At 20.5% G+C, this 20,585-nt stretch overlaps 3 protein-coding genes across 14 annotated transcripts in view; 1 reads left to right on the forward strand and 2 right to left on the reverse strand.

Moving 5' to 3' along the window:
* The window catches only part of LOC102680489 (ATP-binding cassette sub-family G member 4), a 16,768-nt gene extending 12,231 nt beyond the window's left edge, over window positions 1-4,537 (forward strand). For 3 of the 5 annotated variants that reach the window (XM_006624573.2, XM_006624572.2, XM_006624574.2), the window contains 11 exons: window positions 551-734; window positions 1,288-1,411; window positions 1,852-1,997; window positions 2,118-2,241; window positions 2,339-2,453; window positions 2,704-2,832; window positions 2,981-3,099; window positions 3,326-3,494; window positions 3,576-3,832; window positions 3,931-4,064; window positions 4,294-4,537. In XM_006624573.2, coding sequence (XP_006624636.1) covers window positions 551-734; window positions 1,288-1,411; window positions 1,852-1,997; window positions 2,118-2,241; window positions 2,339-2,453; window positions 2,704-2,832; window positions 2,981-3,099; window positions 3,326-3,494; window positions 3,576-3,832; window positions 3,931-4,064; window positions 4,294-4,510 — 1,718 coding nt within the window. In that variant the 3' untranslated portion in view covers window positions 4,511-4,537. Of the gene's footprint in view, window positions 1-550; window positions 735-1,287; window positions 1,412-1,851; window positions 1,998-2,117; window positions 2,242-2,338; window positions 2,454-2,703; window positions 2,833-2,980; window positions 3,100-3,325; window positions 3,495-3,575; window positions 3,833-3,909; window positions 4,065-4,293 lie in introns of all 5 variants that reach the window. The other 2 variants (XR_422888.2, XM_031514632.1) reach the window with 2 other exon arrangements.
* On the reverse strand, window positions 3,945-13,043 carry LOC102680101 (ATP-binding cassette sub-family G member 4-like). 5 transcript variants are annotated; one of them, XM_006624570.2, is made up of 12 exons: window positions 12,921-13,038; window positions 12,174-12,414; window positions 10,491-10,801; window positions 8,900-9,073; window positions 8,614-8,824; window positions 8,398-8,505; window positions 8,205-8,323; window positions 7,937-8,105; window positions 7,754-7,854; window positions 7,519-7,674; window positions 7,200-7,318; window positions 4,281-4,335 (listed from the first exon to the last, which is right to left on the reverse strand). In XM_006624570.2, exons 2-12 carry the CDS (start codon window positions 12,346-12,348, stop codon window positions 4,299-4,301), a joined length of 1,680 nt encoding a protein of 559 aa, XP_006624633.1. In that variant the 5' UTR covers window positions 12,349-12,414; window positions 12,921-13,038; the 3' UTR covers window positions 4,281-4,298. The 5 variants fall into 5 exon arrangements, with proteins under 5 accessions (XP_031370493.1, XP_006624633.1, XP_006624634.1 ...); XM_006624571.2 differs by lacking the exon at window positions 4,281-4,335 and adding an exon at window positions 6,886-7,131 and having other exon boundaries at window positions 7,202-7,318; window positions 12,921-13,037; XM_006624568.2 differs by lacking the exon at window positions 4,281-4,335 and adding an exon at window positions 6,886-7,128 and having other exon boundaries at window positions 12,921-13,035.
* Window positions 13,044-14,112: 1,069 nt separating this feature from the next.
* Window positions 14,113-20,585, reverse strand: part of LOC102679638 (ATP-binding cassette sub-family G member 4-like) — a 12,148-nt gene continuing 5,675 nt past the window's right edge. For all 4 annotated transcript variants that reach the window (XM_006624566.1, XM_006624565.2, XM_006624563.2 and 1 more), the window contains exons 4-11: window positions 18,348-18,531; window positions 17,624-17,769; window positions 17,276-17,514; window positions 16,644-16,939; window positions 15,073-15,241; window positions 14,744-15,000; window positions 14,522-14,676; window positions 14,113-14,442 (exon numbers count right to left, since the gene is read on the reverse strand). In XM_006624566.1, coding sequence (XP_006624629.1) covers window positions 14,253-14,442; window positions 14,522-14,676; window positions 14,744-15,000; window positions 15,073-15,241; window positions 16,644-16,939; window positions 17,276-17,514; window positions 17,624-17,769; window positions 18,348-18,531 — 1,636 coding nt within the window. In that variant the 3' untranslated portion in view covers window positions 14,113-14,252. The remainder of the gene's footprint in view (window positions 14,443-14,521; window positions 14,677-14,743; window positions 15,001-15,072; window positions 15,242-16,643; window positions 16,940-17,275; window positions 17,515-17,623; window positions 17,770-18,347; window positions 18,532-20,585) is intronic.

Consider the following 20,585-nt stretch of genomic DNA (forward strand, 5'->3'; position numbering starts at 1 on the left):
AATTAATGATATTAGAAATAATGATAATCAGTTTATAAAGTAAAATCCTGATTAGTGTGTTAATATTATGCATATTTCCTGTGCATGTTTCTATAAATAACAATTTTGTTTATATATTTATATATAAAATTTATCATTTACTAATCTGTTTAATAAAAATTACTTATATACATGATAACTTTATTTTATTAATTGCTGACAACTTTGATTTTTATAAATATGAGATCGAGAAAATTACAAAATTCTTTCCGCTTTTTTAATCACTTAAATAAATTAAATATTGTATTAAATATTGGATAAATTTAATATTTGCATCAATAAAAGAAATTGTTTACAAATCTAAGCAATAATTTTCTCAACTTTTTTAACATTGAATATTGAACGTCATTGTTATTAGATTTTTAATCTGAATAAATATATCTTGATACTGTGTTTTCATATTAATTCTCCTTAATATCAATCGCATATATCTTATAATCACATATAATTGCTTTCATTATTATAATTCATGCGCGATATATTCTTTAAGTCACAATGGTTAATGTTGCAGGTCAAAAGGAGATATTACACGGAATCAATGGAAGACTTCCAGCAAAACATTTAATCGCCTTAATGGGTCCGTCCGGAGCGGGAAAGTCGACCTTACTGAATATCCTATCGGGGTTCAGGACGACTGGTGTTGATGGAAATATCAACATCAACGGTCACGCTCGAGAAATAAATTCTTTTCGAAAGTAAGCATTTTTTATTAGTGAATATGATTATATATATGATTATATAATATTTTTATATTATTAAAGATTAAATTATTTTAAATATCATTATATACTGTAGTTAATAAATTTGAAAAAATTTCAAAATCTTGAAAGTTGACCGTGCATGAATTATTTTTTATTATATAAATTTTTTTTTTGTTATTTATAAAAAATTGTTTCTTCTATTATATTATTATATATTATTATATATTATATATATATATATATCTTTTATTTTAAAGTTTTATTTTCATTACATTTTAATTTTTTTTAATAATCTTTTATAATTTTTTTTTGTTATTCTTGCTTTCTAAAAATTTTTTAATTTTCTTTTTTTTAATATTTCGTTAAACTGAATTATGTTTATTGCATTTTTTTTAGAAATATTTTATACAGTTTTTATTATTAGTGAATTATGAAATATGAAATGTCGACATTATTTATATAACAGATATAATTAAATTTTATATATTTTATATATTCTTATCTGTAATTATTGTTTCATATAATACGTATCATGTAATCATTACAGATGTAGCGCATATATCACGCAAGATGACCGTTTGGAAGCTCTGTTGACGGTCAACGAGAACATGACAGTCGCAGCTGACCTCAAGCTGCCCACGAGCACCCCCAGATACGAAAAGGAAGCGATAGTGAGTAACAATTTATTCTCGAGGTCAACTAGTAAGATTTCAATATCTTTTATTGCATCGCTGGTAAATTACAACATGGAAATACAATAAGATAAAAAAATTTCTATCATAACATATTTAAATATATATTTATACTATTTATTCAAGAAGAACTTTAAGACGCTTTTTTTGAATAAAATATTTAATTAAATTTTACATTCTTTGTATTAAATTATATTGAATTCTTAATACTTCGATTTTTTTTAATATAAATTTCACTATAAATATTATTGTTGTATCTTAAAAATTAAAGAATACAACATATTTCATAAGTTAATATTATCAACAAATTCTTATTTTTTGAAAAATATAGAATCTGAAGATTATCAATAAGACATCTTATGTTATATTTAAATAATAATTTTTTGAATTTAAAGAATTGTTTATTTGTATCTTTTTAGATTGAAGAAATTCTCACTACCTTAGGCTTACGCGAGCACATGAACACTCAAACTGGTAGATTAAGTGGAGGACAAAAAAAAAGACTGTCTATTGCTTTGGAGTTAGTTAATAATCCGACTGTTATGTTCCTTGATGAACCGACAACGTCAGTATAAATATTGATTTATATGTTATTTTAGTATGTTATATATTATAATACATTTAATATTATACTATTATTTATAGATTTATATTATATTTTTATTATATATAATGAATATTTCAGAGGTTTGGATAGTTTATCATGCACACAAGTAATAAATTTATTAAAATTACTTGCACGGCAAGGAAGAACAATTATCTGCACAATTCATCAGCCTAGCGCAACGATTTTTCAATTGTTTGATCTGGTACGAGGTATTCTTTATCGTAACTTTTTTTTACATTATTTGCTCATAATTGCTATATTTTATTCAATATTATATTTGCTTAATTTTATGATTGCAGGTTTATATATTATCAAAAGGAGAATGTCTATTTCATGGTTCAACCGATCATTTAGTTTCCTATTTAGAAAACATCAAATTGCCATGTCCTGTGTATTATAATCCAGCTGATTATGGTATATGTTATTGTTAAATAAATGTTATACATATTTATTTGTTTACCTAATCAAATATAATATTTCTTCGAAAATATTATGTTTGTAATGATCCATTGTTAAAACTTCTTTATAGAAGTATTAAGAACTTTTCTTCTTTTTAGAATCTATAACAAATTAGATTAATATAATTAGATAAAAATATGCTAAAGAGGAAAACATTTTTTATACATATTTTTTATATTTATTCTTTCTTTTTTTTTCTTTGTAGTAATTGAATTGGCTTGCGGTGAATATGGAAAAGATAAAATATCGTTATTAGTATCAGCTGCAGAAAATGGCAAGAATTTACAATGGTTCAAAAATTCTAATACTTTATTAGAACCGAATGGTCTAAAAAGTATGTTTTCGTTTATTGTATAATATTATATATAAATTATATAATAAAAAAAAAGAAAAATATATTAGTAATATTATATAAAAATTAAATTAATAATAATATAAGTAATTAGATATTGATTCAAATAATTATATTTTTTCTTTTACAGCATTGCATTCATATAAGAATTTGAATATAAGTAATAAAAATAGTCTTCAAGCAACTCCTGTAATACATCAAATCAAAATTTTAATGAAAAGAGGTTTTTTGATGTGTAAAAGAGATACTGTAAGTATTATAAAAATATAAAATTCTTAATTTTGTACACAAATATTAATTAAGTTATTCATTCTACCAAATAATCTACATATTATATAATCTATATATAGTAATTGATATTTCATGATATTGTACATTTAAATTCTATTGTTTTAGTATATTGTTTTAGTATAATTATATATAAAATATAAATATAAATTTTTTTTTAATGTGTTATCATATTTTTTTGTTAAAGACATTAACACATTTACGAATCTTAGCCAATATAGCCGTCGGTTTAATGCTTGGCCTGGTATTTCTCGAATCGGGTACAGACGGTGCCAGAGTGTTAAGTAATTATAATCTTTTGTTCTCCATTCTCATACATCATATGATGACCACAATGATGCTTACTGTAGTTACTTGTACGTAATTTTAGTTATTGTATATGTTTGTAATTTAAAAATATTTTTAAATTACAATATAATATTAAATAATGTTCACAGTTCCCATGCAAATGAGCATTTTATTAAAGGAACATTTCAATAGATGGTACAGTTTAAAAGCATTTTACACGGCTTTATCGTTGGTCGACTTACCACTTTCGATATTTTGCTGCTTAATTTTTACTTTGATTGTATATTTTATCACATCTCAGCCATTAGAAATGTCACGATTTCTAATGTTTTTTTCAATTAGTTTACTGGTAGTTTTAATATCTCAGGGATTTGGTCTTATGATTGGAGCAATATGTAATGTAATTGTGAGTATATTTTTATTTTATCATGTAGAAAATATTTAAAATAATATAAAAAATTAATATAAAAAAAATTAAAATAGCAAATATTTGTTAAATTTTAGAATGGAACTTTCGCAGGACCAACTTTATCTGTGCCAATGATGATGTTTGCAGGTTTTGGTGTATCATTACGTGATATACCAATTTATCTTAAATGGGGTACATATATCAGTTTCTTGCGATATAGTTTAGAAGGGTAATATTTTTTTTATAATATTTGAATTCTGTAATGTGATAGAAAATGTGATAAAAATAATGCAAAATGATAGATTTCTGTTATTCTGTTATATTTTGTTCTGTTTTTAATAACTTTTTCTAAATATTTAATACTTAAATATATATTATTTTTGTATTCCGATATTGATATTTTGTAAATTAAATATTTTCGATATATTATAATCTTTTTTTTTTTTACAATTTCGTAGATATATCAATGCCATATATGGACTTGATCGACCAGTGTTACCCTGTAAAGAAAAAGTTATATATTGTCATTATAAATATCCAACAAAGTTTCTTTCTGATATTGCTATGGAAGGTGATCAATTTTGGAATGATATCGTAGCGCTTTCCATAATACTTATCATAACACGGTGTTCTGCATATTTATTTCTTAAATGGAAAATTATATCTGTTCGATAAACCGATCAAAACTCGTTGATGTTCCTTCAAAACTGCCATTCTAACGTGATTTCTTTATATGATAATTTAACTATAGGATATTATGTGAGGTGAAAATGAAAAATGTATATATCTATTTATATTCATCTAGTTTCGCTATTATATCTATTACAGGGTTTGTTTTATAATAAAATAAGATACATAATAAAATTTTTAAGAAATTGATAATTTCTTACAAATTTTCGAAAAAAATAAATATATTGCGCATTTCAAATTTTATCGAAAACAAATATTATTTTATTAAATTGAATATAATAAAATATATACATAGATTTGTTATATATTATTTGATTTACGATTCTGAATTCGCAATATATTTGAAACAAAAAGTTACGAATTATTTTTTAATTAATAATTGATAGTAATTTTGATTATTAAGAATTGTAATAAATTTTATGTTGAATATTGGATACTTTTTATTTTAAAATTAATATACGAAATTATCATTAATGCTTTATGATCAAATATAATTTGTATTTATAATAATGATGCAATAATGTTTTGATAAAATGAATGATTTCGTGGTTAGATCTTCTCTTTTATAAATGAAAAAAAATTATTGTATTATATATTAATATATATATATTTTATAATTATTATTTTATAATTATGTATATAAATATAATATATTTATAATAATATTTTCCGAATTATTCGGAAATTAGGCGTGATATTTAAAAATTGCTCAATAGAAGTCAATTATCAATGCAATTATTTTTTTTATTGCAAATTTATAAAAAATTAAAAAATGATTCTTAATTATATATTAAGTATACTTCTGTATGCGATTATATATGCTCATTTTTTTATAACATAATTTATGACATCATAAATTTTTCATACTTGTAATTGTCATTTATGCGTATATATATATATTTAAAGTATTTTTATATAATCCTTTCTATTTTATATATCTAATATATATTATATCTATCTAAGATATATTATATATCTAATATATTTATATTTGGGATCAAAAATGTAGTTAATTACTTATTATATATAATAATTCGATATCACAAATTTTTTTTATTTCTTAAACTATAATACAAATATATATTTATAGAACTTACATTTATATATATGTATTTATATAATTCTGTGATTTCCATAATTGAAAAAAATATTTTTGAAAATATGAAACTTATAATAATTGTTCATTGATTATGAATTAGATTTGCTTTTAGCAAAGATTATTCCACCTATTTATATAATATTAAAAATTGATAAATTTACTTACTTATTAAAACTCATAAATTTTGTTTAGTTATTAATGAATATAATGAATATAAGTAATATTAGTTATTAATGAATATAAATATATATTTAAGAGATTAACTAAATTGAAAAAAATTGTGAAAATTAATTCAATATTGATGAATATAAAATTATATTAATAAAAAATCTATTTTTATTATCTAATCTATTAAAGTTTTATTTCAAAGTTGAAAATTGAAATGAAAACTTCATAGTTTTCAAGTTGAAATTAAAATCAAAACAACATTTAGAAATATTGCTTATATACACAAAGGAAATATTCTCTGTTCTTATCTATTTATATAAGATTCGATAAACGTTATCATAACATGTGTAGTATTTGAAGAGAAACTGTTCAGTTTAATATTAATTTTCTTCTAATAATAAATCGAATAATTATAATTCGATTTTATTAATATTTCAAAATTTGAAAAATTTATAAAATAAAATTCATTAAATAAATAATAAAATTCATTATTGAAAAAGAAGATCTCATTGTTTTATAATTATCTATAATAAGCTTCTAATCAAGATATGATATATCTATTTTCTTATTTGTTTTATTTCTTAATTGAAATAATATATATAAATTGGATCATATCAGATAGATAAAAAAATAATGAATAAATAAGATTAAATTATATAGTTACATATTAATATCTAGTTATTATTCTCTATGAATACTAAAATCTTAATATTTTATCATATAAATTTCATAATAATGAAGTAAAAGAAATAAATAATTTATTTTGCTGTAAATAATATATATTTCTATAGCAAAATAAAATATATAAATAGATAAATAGATAATCATTTATAAATTCTTGTATCTGTCTTGTTTCTATGTAATCAAATATTTTTTATTATAAATTAAAAACATATGTATTTTATTATATCTCATATTATTTTAATCCTTTGTATATTTGAAAATTTATCAATGTAATAAAATATTATTAAAATAGGATATTTTAATAATATTAGGATATTTTAATAATATTTATTAAAATAAGAAATTTAAAAATATTAATATTAATAAGTTTTTTTTTATAAAAATATTAGAAACATGAAAAAATAAATATACATACTAAATACATCATTATTTAGCTTTGTGTGTTTTCCATTTAAGTACTAAATATGTCATAATTTGTAAACATAATATCCAAAGACATAAACCTAAAATAATTGTGTAATAAGAAATTTTAGGCATATCCATTTCTTCTAGAATTTTTTTAGGTGAACGTAAATGACAATAGATTTCATAACATCGCAATTTTTCTCTATTTCCATCATAAATTGCTTGCAGAATACCTTCAAATGCATATCTATATCAAAAATAATTTTGTTGTATAATTAATTTTATATAAAAATAACAAATCTTTAGTAATTAATATACCTAAAAAAACTAATGGCACATAAAGGTTGAAGATATGATACCATCTCGCTAAATTTCAGGAAAAATCCGGCAAATAGTATCATTGGCATATTGAAAGCAGGGATTAAAAAGATACCTAACTGAAAATATTAATTAATTTTTTTAATACGCTATTTTACAAAACATATAATATATAATAATTGTTATTAAATTATATGAAATATATAAATTTATTTGCGATATATGAATTAATATGATATAATGTAATGTATTATTATTTCAATGATCTATTTGATATTATAAAATCAACAATTTAAATATGTTTCAAATTATTTATTACTTGCGTATCGAATGCAGCACCAACGAGCATTCCCGATGATTGTCCAAGAATCGTTATTAAAATACAAATCAACCAAGTATGTAAAAATCTATTGAATTCCATTGGTTGACCAGTCATGTAATATGTAATGATGATGAACACTGAAGGTATGATAATCTATAAAGATATTATTATTATATTTAAAATGATTTTATTTTTTTTTTTGAAAAAATATTAATATTATTATTTCGCATACTTGTAATGGTAAATCTGATAAAACTTTCACCAAAAAATAAGATTTTAAACGATACCAATTATTTAAATACTCTCGTAAGAAAACAGCAGTTTCTACGGGAACTGAAAATATAACGAAGATTAATGTTGAATCAATTAAATATTTAAATATTGCAAAAACAGTGTTAATAAATATTTAACTTACACATTTGCACAGCCGGCATAGAATTTGCAAAATATAAAAACAGTAAGATGAAAAATATACAAGCTATATTACTGTTAGCTTTATTAGCATTAGTTCCAGAATCATAAAAAACTACACCTAGTAGAAGAGCTACTATTATATGAGCTGCAAATCTTAATTTTGTTAAAGTCTATAAAAAAGTAAAATATTTTATACAAAAATGAAATATAAAGAAAATCGAATTTATATTTGATCGAAAAGATATATAACTTTTGATGTAACAACTAACATTGTCTCTTTTAATACAAATTATTGCTCTCAATAATAAAATCTTCTGTTCGTTCCACATAAAATATAATTTCGATTTGTTGATAATATTCAAATTTGGAGTAGATGTAATATCTGTTGCTAAAATATGATTTCTATTATACTTTATAATTGTTAAATTGTGTAAATATAAGTTTAAATTAAAATATAATTACTTATAATAGAATGTTGGAAACATATTTTCCATTTTAAATATTTATCATGACTAATTTTGCGTAGATTGTTTAAATCACCATTTCTTTCGCCTATCACTACTTCTAGAACTATAAAAAAATTAAAGATATCAAATAATTCTAATGTTAATGTTATTTACATTAATATATATTATATAATTCTAATATTATTAATTATTAATATATATTATTGCTTACTAAATTCAGATATATTATAAAATTGAGGACACAGATAGCCTGCTTCACTAAAGGTACAAAAAACATCATTCCAAGGTCCACAATAGAAGGAAATTCCATTGTGTATAACTAATAAATCATCAAATTGTGATATTATGCGACTGCTGGGTTGATGAATTGCACAAACAATCGTACAACCTCCTTTTGCTATTTTATGCAATAATTCGATTACCTATTTGAAAAATTCGATAAATCATTTCATAAATTGCTCCTTAAAATTATCAGACGTGATATATGATTAATAGACCTGATACGAGGATGTACTATCAAGTCCACTGGTTGGTTCATCTAATAATATAACAGATGGTTTTGTAATTATTTCTACGCCGATTGACAATCTTTTATGTTCTCCACCGCTTAAATTTTTTACTAAAGTATTTAAACAATTCGTCAAATTTAAATTTTCCGCTATTTCCATTATCTGTAACATTAAATTCATAAAAAAGATGCCAATATATTCATGAGACATCTTTGGAGAGTTGATTCTAGAAAGTATATATATATGTATAAAGATATCTAATATTCATATTATATAAATATAATATATGAATATAAATATATGAAGTAAGTATTCAAATTTATTGCTTTTGCATTAAATTAATATTTAAATATGAAATTGCAATATCATGAGATCAAAAATTACGAAAAAGAAGAATAATTTTAGTGAATTTTGCTAAAAAATGTATATACAAATATATCTATTAGAAATATCTGATTAATAATTGATTCAAATATTTTTTTTAATGAAAATAACATTTTTTTCTTTTAGCATATATGTTTCTAATACAGTTTATCTGTGGTTTTAATTTGATAAGAGCAAGAAATGTATAAAGTTTAAAAAATGATTTTATTTCTTCAATATATATTTAATATATATATTGTTCAATAACTTCTTAAAAAATAAAATATTTTAAAAATATGTTTATTTCTATTATCTCTATTTTTATAATAAAAATATTTTTTTTAAACATAATCTTAATAAAATTGTTTAAAATCATTATGTACAATAAAAATATAAAAATGAATGTGCAATAAATATTTTAATAAAAATGAAATAAATATATAATATTTATAATATATTCATGAATTAATCAATAAAAAATTTCTTATAGAGAGATTATATTAAAAATGCATGGATTTCAATAATTCTAATAAAATACAAATAATCTCTCTTTATTTTGAGTGTAAAAATCAATTACTTTTATTTGATATTAATTTAATTATTATTAAGATCATATTAAATATCTAATTTGAATAAAAAATGTTTAAAATTATAAGTAAAATAGAGCCATCTCATTTCATTTAGTAAATTACTCACTGAATTATTCACATTAAATTACACATATTAAATTTATATTTATTTAAATTTATTTATTATATTTATAATTTGAAAAATATACCTTTTTGGATGGACATTTTTTTCATATTAACTTTTACGTTTATTTAATAAATCTGCCGATTATCTCTCTGCTACCGATTTTAATAAATAATTGAAATATAAATTATAAATCAGTTTGAGCAATTTTTTATCATCAATTGATATCAAAAATTTTTTTCAAATAACTTGAAAATTAATCCAATGGCCTTTTTATATATAAAGAAAAAAGTTATTCAAAATGATATCTTTACCAATATATTTTAAGTTCAATAAGATCTAATAGTATATTTATTAGAAATATATCTATTAGAAATATTTGATTAATACTGTAATTGAATAATTTTAATTAATCTGTAAATTTTTCATATAAAATTTCTCAACAAATTTTTTTCCCTATACAAATAAAAATTTTCATTGTAAAATTTCATAAAAATTTCTAAAAAAATTTAAATTAACCTACAATCAGATTAATGGCATATGGTTCATGAATATTTTTAACTTTCAAACGTGCTGCAATATATAATGTTTCTTTCGCAGTAAGCAAAGGTAATAAAACAAATTCTTGTGGCAGGAAACATGTTTGTTTTCGAAAAGCACTACCATTCCATTTTTTACCGTTAACGATAATTGAACCTTTGACATTAGTGGTTTTCAAAGAGCATATAGTACGAAGTAATGTAGTCTTTCCTGCACCAGAAGGACCAATAATTGCCATTAATCTTTCGGGACGAAAATATCCTGTCACATTTTCTAATATCTTCTTTGATTTTCCTAAAAAAAGGAAATTGAAATAAATAAATAATGCAGATATATTTGTTGAAGTTTATTTGACAATTATCGGTTTGCTATATCCATTGTAAAATTAAATTGCTTATATAAATTTAATTTAAGAAACTTCAAGAAATATTTTTGTGAATTATTTTAATCTTTAGAATTTCTAAAATTTTATTTTTTAAATTTCACATTTTTTAAATTTTATTTACTTCATTCAAATAATATATATATTATATATTAAGACATTTATTACAAAATGGATATTTATTCAACATTGTTCAAAATTTTTCAAAAAAAATTTTTTTTTTAAGTATCGATCTTATAAATATTTACTTTTAAGAATATTTTAATTCAATTCTTTTCTTTATTCTATTTCTTTTTATAACAAAATCTATTATATTTATTTACAGGAGCCGTTAAATAAATACATATAATTATTTTCGTTTATTGTGTTTAACAAAGAAGATATTTTATATTTTATATATAAATTATTTTTGATAATACTAATAACTCTTTCTTATTTTTTTTTTTGTTATATTTTTATTATTTTATTATTTATAAAATAACAATAAAAAAATTACCTTTTAATTAAAAAAATAAGTTTACTAATATAATTCATCTTCTTATTAAAATTTTTAAATTATATCTTCGACTTTGATATCTGCATTAATTAACATTATTTTTTACTTTAACGTACTCATTATCGTATTTATTATTATACAAGTTAATTTATTAATGTAAACTAATAAAAATAATTACTGGCAATTTATAATATAATAATCTGTATAAATAATTGATTAAAATAAATGAAAATCATCAAAATATGTAGTAAAAAATAAACAAAAAGAAATATCATTTAAAAAAAAACATAAAGAGCGTATAAAATAATATTCAATATTTTTTAGTATACTATGTTAAAATTTAATTTTTAAATTTTTAAATTCAACTTTTCGAATATTTAATATATTATATTTATATTATATTTTTAGTTTTGAATTTTTGTAATTGAAATTTTAATTTATAAATTTGAATATTTATATTGTTATCGAATATCTAAATCTGTATTCGATAAATAAAATAGAAAGCAATTAATGCTATCAATTACAAAAAAAATATATCGTAAAAAAATATATGATAAAATTTCACAATTTTGATTATCATAATTCTTCATTAAAATATAAATAATTTTACTATAATTTTAAAATATTTTTTAAAATTTTATTTAAAAGATTTTTAATAATTAGAAAGTTAATACTGATAAAGCAAAATAATATTTTCTTTCATTTACCGATAAATAAATTTATCCTCTTTTCTCGAACAGTACAGCTGTTCCACTTTCTTTATAAACAGTAAAAATGAAAGTACTTGCCTTTATTGGAATGGATCGTGTATGAGAGATTATTAAACTCAATGTATATTTTGGTAACTGGTTGGTTGTTTGGATTCAAAAAATTCTGATTTTCTCTCAATTGAATGGTGCATCTTTCCTCGTCGATCATTCTTATTGTTGAATCAACGATTGTATCGTAGTGATGTGCTTCCATTATTAAATTACTACGCTTGTTGATTATTAAATCTTAAACTAATCATTAAACCACTGAAATTTAATCTACGACAATGAATATTATGTTGCATTATGTTATCATTCAATAATATAATTATGAGTGATGCACTTTGATATATACAAATTTGATGACAAAATATATTTTTTTTTATTTGAAAAAAAGATTTATATTCAAATATTCAAAAATTCTCTTCACTAAAAATACAAATTGTAGCTAACATACCATATTTATATTTTCAACAAATTTAGATTTCGAAATATTTTAAAGCATAACATTACTATTTTTTAATTTTTAAGACTATTTAATGAATTGTAATTTTAAATTCATTATAGTTGAATTCATTATTGATAGTTTGACATTTTATACATAACAGATTTTATCAATTGATAAAGAATTCATAAACTTAACAGCAAACAACAAAATAAAAATTCATATTATTTATTAGAATTCATATCGAAATGATTATATATTATAAAAAAATATATGAAATAAAAAAAGTGATATTTTGTTTATATTTTATTTGCCGGGAAGAACATTATATTTACTCACCAACGAACAGAAACACACGATATGCTCGAATTCATTATAATGACTGCGACGACCGATATTAACTCTATATTGCAGGGCCGTACAATTTTCTTGTCCGCTTAAAATGATTCAATTCCGTTTGATCTTGAATTATACATAATCTGTTATAACATATGTATATGTATTTTCTAAATATCGTTTTTAAAAATTAGAAAATATTATTCAATCAAATATTATTTCTAATATATTTGAATATACAATCGATATGATAATCAATTTTAATTGATTGATATAGAATTGATAAAATTAGATTTGTTGAAAAAGTATCTTCCTATTGATTTTAATAATATGATATGATATGTTAATAATATGAAGATAAAATTTTAAATTAAAATAATTTTAATTTTATTTTAAATCATTTAAATAATCAGATATTTTAAATCATCAGAAATGCAAAATAAAGAAAAATTTTAATAATATGTTATAAAATTAGTATATTTATTATACATTTTTACACAATATTTAAATCTCATATTTAAATTAAAATAATATTTATATTACGATATTATAAAGAAATCATTTTTTGAATAATTCTTTTTTATAAACAGATTTTCTAAATTTTATCTTAAAATAAAAAAATTTTTAAATATTAAATTTTAAAAAAAATTTTTTTAATTTATCAGCAAAATTTTGAAAATCAAAAATTAATTATTTAATAGATAAATGATATAAGTTTAAATAGAAATTAAAAATAAAGAAACATACTTAATTCTTTAATATTATATTTTTTATGAAAAATACATATTAATTTTTTTATTTATAACATTACATAAAATTTTTATTTTTTTTTTATTCATATTCATATATCGTAGATTTATGAATATGAAATAAACATGAAATATACGAAAAATTAATTATTTTTTAGATATTATCTATGTATATTATATTTTAAACAAAAATAATTTATAGAAAAAATTTGCTATATCATTCGAAACATAGTAGTTTAAAAAGATATCGTTGATTTATGATAATTACTATCTTGTGATAACAGAATTGTTATTTTTATTTCGATACGCATTTCAAAAAAATCATTTTACATAATTATGCTACATAAATAATTATCTATTGTTTTCTTTTTCATAATAAAAATTTTATTAAATGCAAATTTAATTTTTTTTTTTAGTAAATACTTTTTATAAATTTTTTCTTTTTTTATATAGAAATTTTAAAAGCAAATCAGTCTTTAATAATAATTCGTTTATATATATTGTTCTATTTACACTGAACACAGCACGATTGTAAAAAAAATGTTTCATTAATATTTCACTTATAATTTCACTTATAATTTTTTTTTTTCATACACGTTTTTCTAACTTCAATTTCAATAATGTATATGTTCCTATGTCTAACATAACATATAAAGCGACCAACACAATTAAACAAAACCAGTAATTAGCTTGTTTCATGTCTACAGCATTCAAAAGTGTTTCTGGTATTGCAAAATGGCAATAGACATCCGAACAAGAAAGTTTTGGTCTGTCATAACTGAAATTATATAAAAATATTACAATAGTATACATATTAAAAAATTAAATAATTTATTTTATTATAAAAATTATTTTACCCATAAATAGCAATCATTACACCCTCGAAACCATATTTAAGAAACGATAAATGGAATAACCATCTTAAGTATGGATGGGCATCTCTGAATTGAACAAAGAATCCACTAAATATTAAAAATGGAAGAATTGTAAGTGGTCCAAATATCATACCATGCTAAAACAAATATTGAAATAAAATATGACAAACAGATAACTTTAAAGAAATATATTTTTATACGAACCTGTACTTTCATTCCTGTTCCAATTAAAAGGCCAAACGTTTGCGCAACTATACTAACAGCGAAACACATCAGCGTGTAAAGACAAAATCGTTGAAGTTCTAGTAATTGATCACTCATATAATATACAATAAGAATATACAAAGAAATGGCTGTGAATTGAATAGGAATATCAGCTAATTTGTTAGCAAGATAGAAAGAATGTAACTTATACCAACGATTAAAATGTTCTCTCATAATGATTGGTAGCTCCGAGGGAACTATAATAATATGATATTATAATTTGTTATTATCTAATCTAAACAATAATTATTTAAAATACAATTACTTACACGTTGTTACCGTTGCACTAAACGCACTGAACATTAGAAACATTATATTGAAAAACAAAAGATTGAAATTATCCAACACATATACAGCATCTTGACCAACTTTAAAATAAATCACGCCAACGATCAGAGCAATTATAAAATGCATCGAAAGTCGAGTAAATGTTAATACCTATAAAAAAAAAGATCAAAACTTAAATTTGTCTTATTTTCTTAAGATATACAAAAAATATTTCAAGGTATTAAAAAAAAAATCCAAGACTTTAAGGTTTTTTTATAATACCAAGAAATAAAAAAAATCTCGTTAACATAAGTTCTACAATTAATTCTTTTGACATAAAAGTTTTATCATTTAAGAACATTCGATATCGTGAGTGAATTTTTTTACAATATATTGAATGTATGTAAACAAAAGAATTGATTATATTAACTCAAAATTGTCAACACAAGATTATTAATATTAATATTAATATCAATTTCATAAATGTAAATGAAATACAAATTTTCAATATTTCTTTATTTGTTGAATATAGAAAGCATTATTTTCGAATTGTTTGTTTTAACAATGTCTGTTTATTATATGAATATGGAAATATGTATTTATATGTGACCCTATGATTTTTGACCAATGATTTTTTCTTTTTTTTTTGAATTGATGAAGTAATTTCTGTTGTTGGAAGTAATAATTTTATGCGACTTTGTACTTATTTCTGAATGAATTGTTTACATTCAATACGTTGAAGAAACACGATATTGAATGTTTGTAAATGATAAAAGTCGATTTTATGTTAAGAAATCGTAGAATTTTTATTGGACATTTTTTGGTGAATTGAAATATTTATTAAAAATTATAAATTGTTTTATTATAAATGTATCCGATCTCTTTTTCTCTCTTTCTCGTAATTATTTGATACATCATACTTTGGTCAAGGTCAATCATTAGTGGTTTATATTACTTGTTATTGATCATTTTCCTTATATATCATATTTTTTTTTCCTTATATATCATATTTCTATATATAATTGTTAATTATTTATTTTAATTTCTTGAATTATATAATATATAATATATATATTCAAAACTTTTTTACATTATTTCAATTACAATTTTTTTTAAATTTTGAATTTTAAATTTGATTGAAACATTATAATCAAATTATATAATTTAACTCAAAGAAAGTAATATTATAACGGACCTTTTTACAAGTCTTATCATCTAATAAACGTCGTCTCTCGTAATCTATGAATCTCACAAATGGGGCTGGTTTTATTATTATTGTACATTTCCGTATCGAATATACGAAGGCGTCACCGACCAGTATCTATTTTTATTCATATGCGACTCGTCTGCACATATATCAATAAATAGAGATCAAAATGAAATGAATCTATAAATATCTTAATAAGCATGTTAGTTCCTTTTGTATTTTACTTGAACTTACTTACGATTTATTTGCAATTTGAATTATATATAAATTTTCTTATAATGATATAATTTAAAATTATAGAAATGTTAATTATAGAATTTTAAATTATAAATAAATTTTTTATTCTAAATACAAAATATCTATTACCTTGTCTCTTGAAAGTCTGATTGCATTTCTTTTAAGCAGAATAATTAGTTGTTTCCAAAAATTAGTAGCATAATCAGGAGATCCTTTATGTCGAGTATGAACGTGCTGTATCTCTACCGGAGATCGTTGTCGAAGTGCTTGAAATGAAGCTGTCACGTTCAAAGCAATCACTTCCTCCTGATGATTGACATTGGTTACATTGCTACTTGACCTCCATGCATTATTTTTCCCATTCTCGATAGCATTTATCATTTCTGGTACATATTTGCCATAATCTCCATTGCAGATTTCCATTACTACAAAAATATTTTTTTTTTCTAAACATATTTGAATTTAATCATTATTAATTTTTTACATTGATTAAAAAAAATGAGTATTTTATAATAATTTTCTTAAGATAATTCATAAATTTTTGTATATATATATTATATCTGAGTAATGGAATACTTGTTTTTAATATATATATTATATCGTAGAAATAATTCGCATTTCTTTCTTTTGTAACGTTTTCTTTTCTTTTTAAAAGACGATATTATCTTTACTTTATTTGTATATATTATTATAGACAACATATCAATATGATGAAGGAAATGACACAATGTTTAAATATAACTAATTTCCCATTTACTTACGATAATCAGCCGGATTATAATGAGTTGGACATTGCAAACCGAGACTGCTCAAATAAGGCACTAAATTCTGCGTGCTACCACTATAAACACAATTTCCGTCTGCCACCACGTAAAGATGGTCGATCATATTTAAGAGCGAAGCACTAGGCTGATGAATAGAGCAAATCACTGTTTGTCCTGCTTTTGCTAACTGTTTTAATAACGTTATGCAATATTTTGAGGTAACGCTATCAAGTCCGCTATAATAAATATTGAGTTATATGATCGCTATTTTTAATATTTAAAAAAAAAAATTCTAAAATTTAATATTAAAATTTAATAATTAGATGGATATACTTATGTATATACCTAGTGGGTTCATCGAGAAATAGAATTGGTGGACTATTGATTAATTCTAAAGCAATAGCTAATCTTTTTCTTTCTCCGCCGCTGAGTTGTCCTGTTCGTGTATGACGACATGTATCAAGACTCATTGTAACCAAAATCTGATCAATCTGAAAATGTGTTTATTTTAAAAAAAACTATCAATTAACGAGAGATAGATAAATATATCTGATATATTTAATTCATAATAAATTTAATTCATTTGACTTGTTTAGTATAAAGTAGTAAGTATAAAGTTTTATTAAGTACAACGAAAATTATTCAACTTTTTTTTTAAGTGTAAGTTTTTTTTAAATTTCAATTTTATTTGAATTCATAGAAGTTAAATAAAAAAATAAATAAAAATCATATCTAAAAAAAAATCAATAAATTTTTCTTTTTTAAAAGTTTAAATAAATAATATAATAAATAAAGAAAAATTATTATTCTTTAAGAAAATTTAATCTTAAAGGACAAAACAACAAAATTTTCTAACAATAAGAAGTATTTTGATTTTGAATGCCCACTCAATTACAAAAAAGCTATAAAGAATAATCATTTCACTAAATATTTTTTCAATTATTTCCGATATTGTGAAATTATAACTAAATATAGTTCTTTGATTATATTTTTTACTGTATTATATATCTTTTACTATATTATATGAATGAATAACGAAGATAATTTAATTATTGATGAATAAAGATACCTTTTGTTTTTTTTGCTGGTGACTTGTAGTAAGTTTTAGCTCTGCGGCGACATTCATTGCTTCTTGCACGGTCAACAGTGGCTGCAAATTGTCATTTTGCATTATATATGCAGATAATCTTCGAAATTCATTGAGATTTCTAGTTTTTGAATTAACCATTATATTCCCGGTTACGCCAGCCGTTCTGTAAATGGTCCAAAACCAATCATTCATTTTAAATTTGATAATTTCTTACGCATTTTCAGTTTTCATCTTCTTTTTAATTTTTTCCTTTTTCTTGTAATAAAAAATTAATTCTAGATGGAACAATAGTTACAGTTGGTAATTTACTTTATGTAGTCCAGTAAACGATAATATAAAATGGCAATTTAATAATACTAATTAGTCAATCTATTTAAGATATTACACAGATTGTGAATATATATTATACAAATATCTGAGACATATGAACCATGTGAAACGATATATATTTTTAATTAATAACGACGAAAATAAAAATGTTATAAAATCTAATTAATTCTATAATTTCTTAAATTTTTGATTATTTTTTATCTGTTTAAGATGATTTTTTTTTTATTTATAAAAAATAATAATATAGATATTATTATTATATTATTCTAGAATTATAGAATATTATTTTATTATAGAATTATTATATTTAAAAATTGTACATGCCCTATTTTAAGTTTCTTTTATTATGAATTGTATTATTGAAATTGATGTAAATAAGTGACAAGATATTAAATGATATATTCATCTGAATTTTTTATTAAGTATTATGGTTTGAAAAAATAATATAAAAATATAAAAATAATAAATATAAAAATAATTATCATTTCTTTTGTATAATATAAATTCCATTTTTATAAGTTTTTATGGTAATAGAAAGAAAAAATATATAAACAACATTTCTTGTTCATAAAACTGAAATATATTGCTAACTGCAATATTTATCATTCTTTTACGAAGTAAATGACTTCTTTGGTAAGTTTATCGCTGATAAATGTATTACTACTAATGAACATTGCAATTGAACTTCGATACATTGAACAGAAATATAGATCGTGTTTGATCGAATAATGAAACAATATAATGTGGCTGATTAAATTTCTAACACATTATTACATTAATACATTTATTACATTAACACATTTTCATACAATTTAGTATTTCGAATTATTTTTTATTATATTAATAAATATGAATAATTGACATATATAAAAATAAATAAAAATAATTAATAATTATAAATAAATTTTTAAAAAAAAACTTTTTGAAGATATTGAAATATTTTGTATGTATAAGTTTAATATTTTTAATTTTATAAATAAAAAAAATATATATTTTTTATATTATATATATTCAAATAATTCAATTTGATATAAAGTCATAACAGTTAATATAAAATCAATTTATTTTATAAAATAATATAATATTAAAAAACATAGTTATAGATCAATGATATTTGATATTTCTAGATCTTCTGAAAATAGAATGTTTCTACAGAATATACGAGTTTCAAATTTTACAATTGGCAATTATTTCATGTTACTAGAACTAGTGCAATGTGATAATGACGCATAATATAATAATTGTGCCAACGTAACATTACACCAAATGTTCATAACGTACAGTCTAATATCAATGATATCGATGCTAGTAGAAAAATATACAGCAAAATTATTTAAAGAAAAATCTTCTACATTTATTATATAATATTTTAAAATATATACTAACAACGAACATTTTAAATTCATCTAACTACATAAAATTATTGTTCGTATATAATCATGGGTAAAAATAACATTAAAATTATCTTTAATATTAAAAATTCAAATAAATAATATTATTACAGAATATAAACATCAAAAAACACTACATACTAAATTTTCTAAATAATTTTATGAATTGATTAAAAAAATATATATATATATAAATATATATATATATAATCTTTCAAATATATTTTATATATATGTATATAAAAAATAAAGAATACTGTGATATTTTATTAAAGAATAAATTTAATTATATAGATATATATTACGATTCTTTAGTGAATATATTATGTTGAAGATTATTATGAAATATCAAGTTTAACTTATCAAAAATTTTTCTATAAATATTAATGCTAGTACTAAATTATTTTTCATTTTAATTTTAAATTAAACAAATTGTTATTTACATTATTTACATAATTTAAATTATTTAAATTGTTATATACAAAATATTTTTATT

This window comes from Apis dorsata, unplaced genomic scaffold (genome assembly GCF_000469605.1).
Source record: "Apis dorsata unplaced genomic scaffold, Apis dorsata 1.3 scaffold_1085, whole genome shotgun sequence".
Taxonomy (NCBI): domain Eukaryota; kingdom Metazoa; phylum Arthropoda; class Insecta; order Hymenoptera; family Apidae; genus Apis; species Apis dorsata.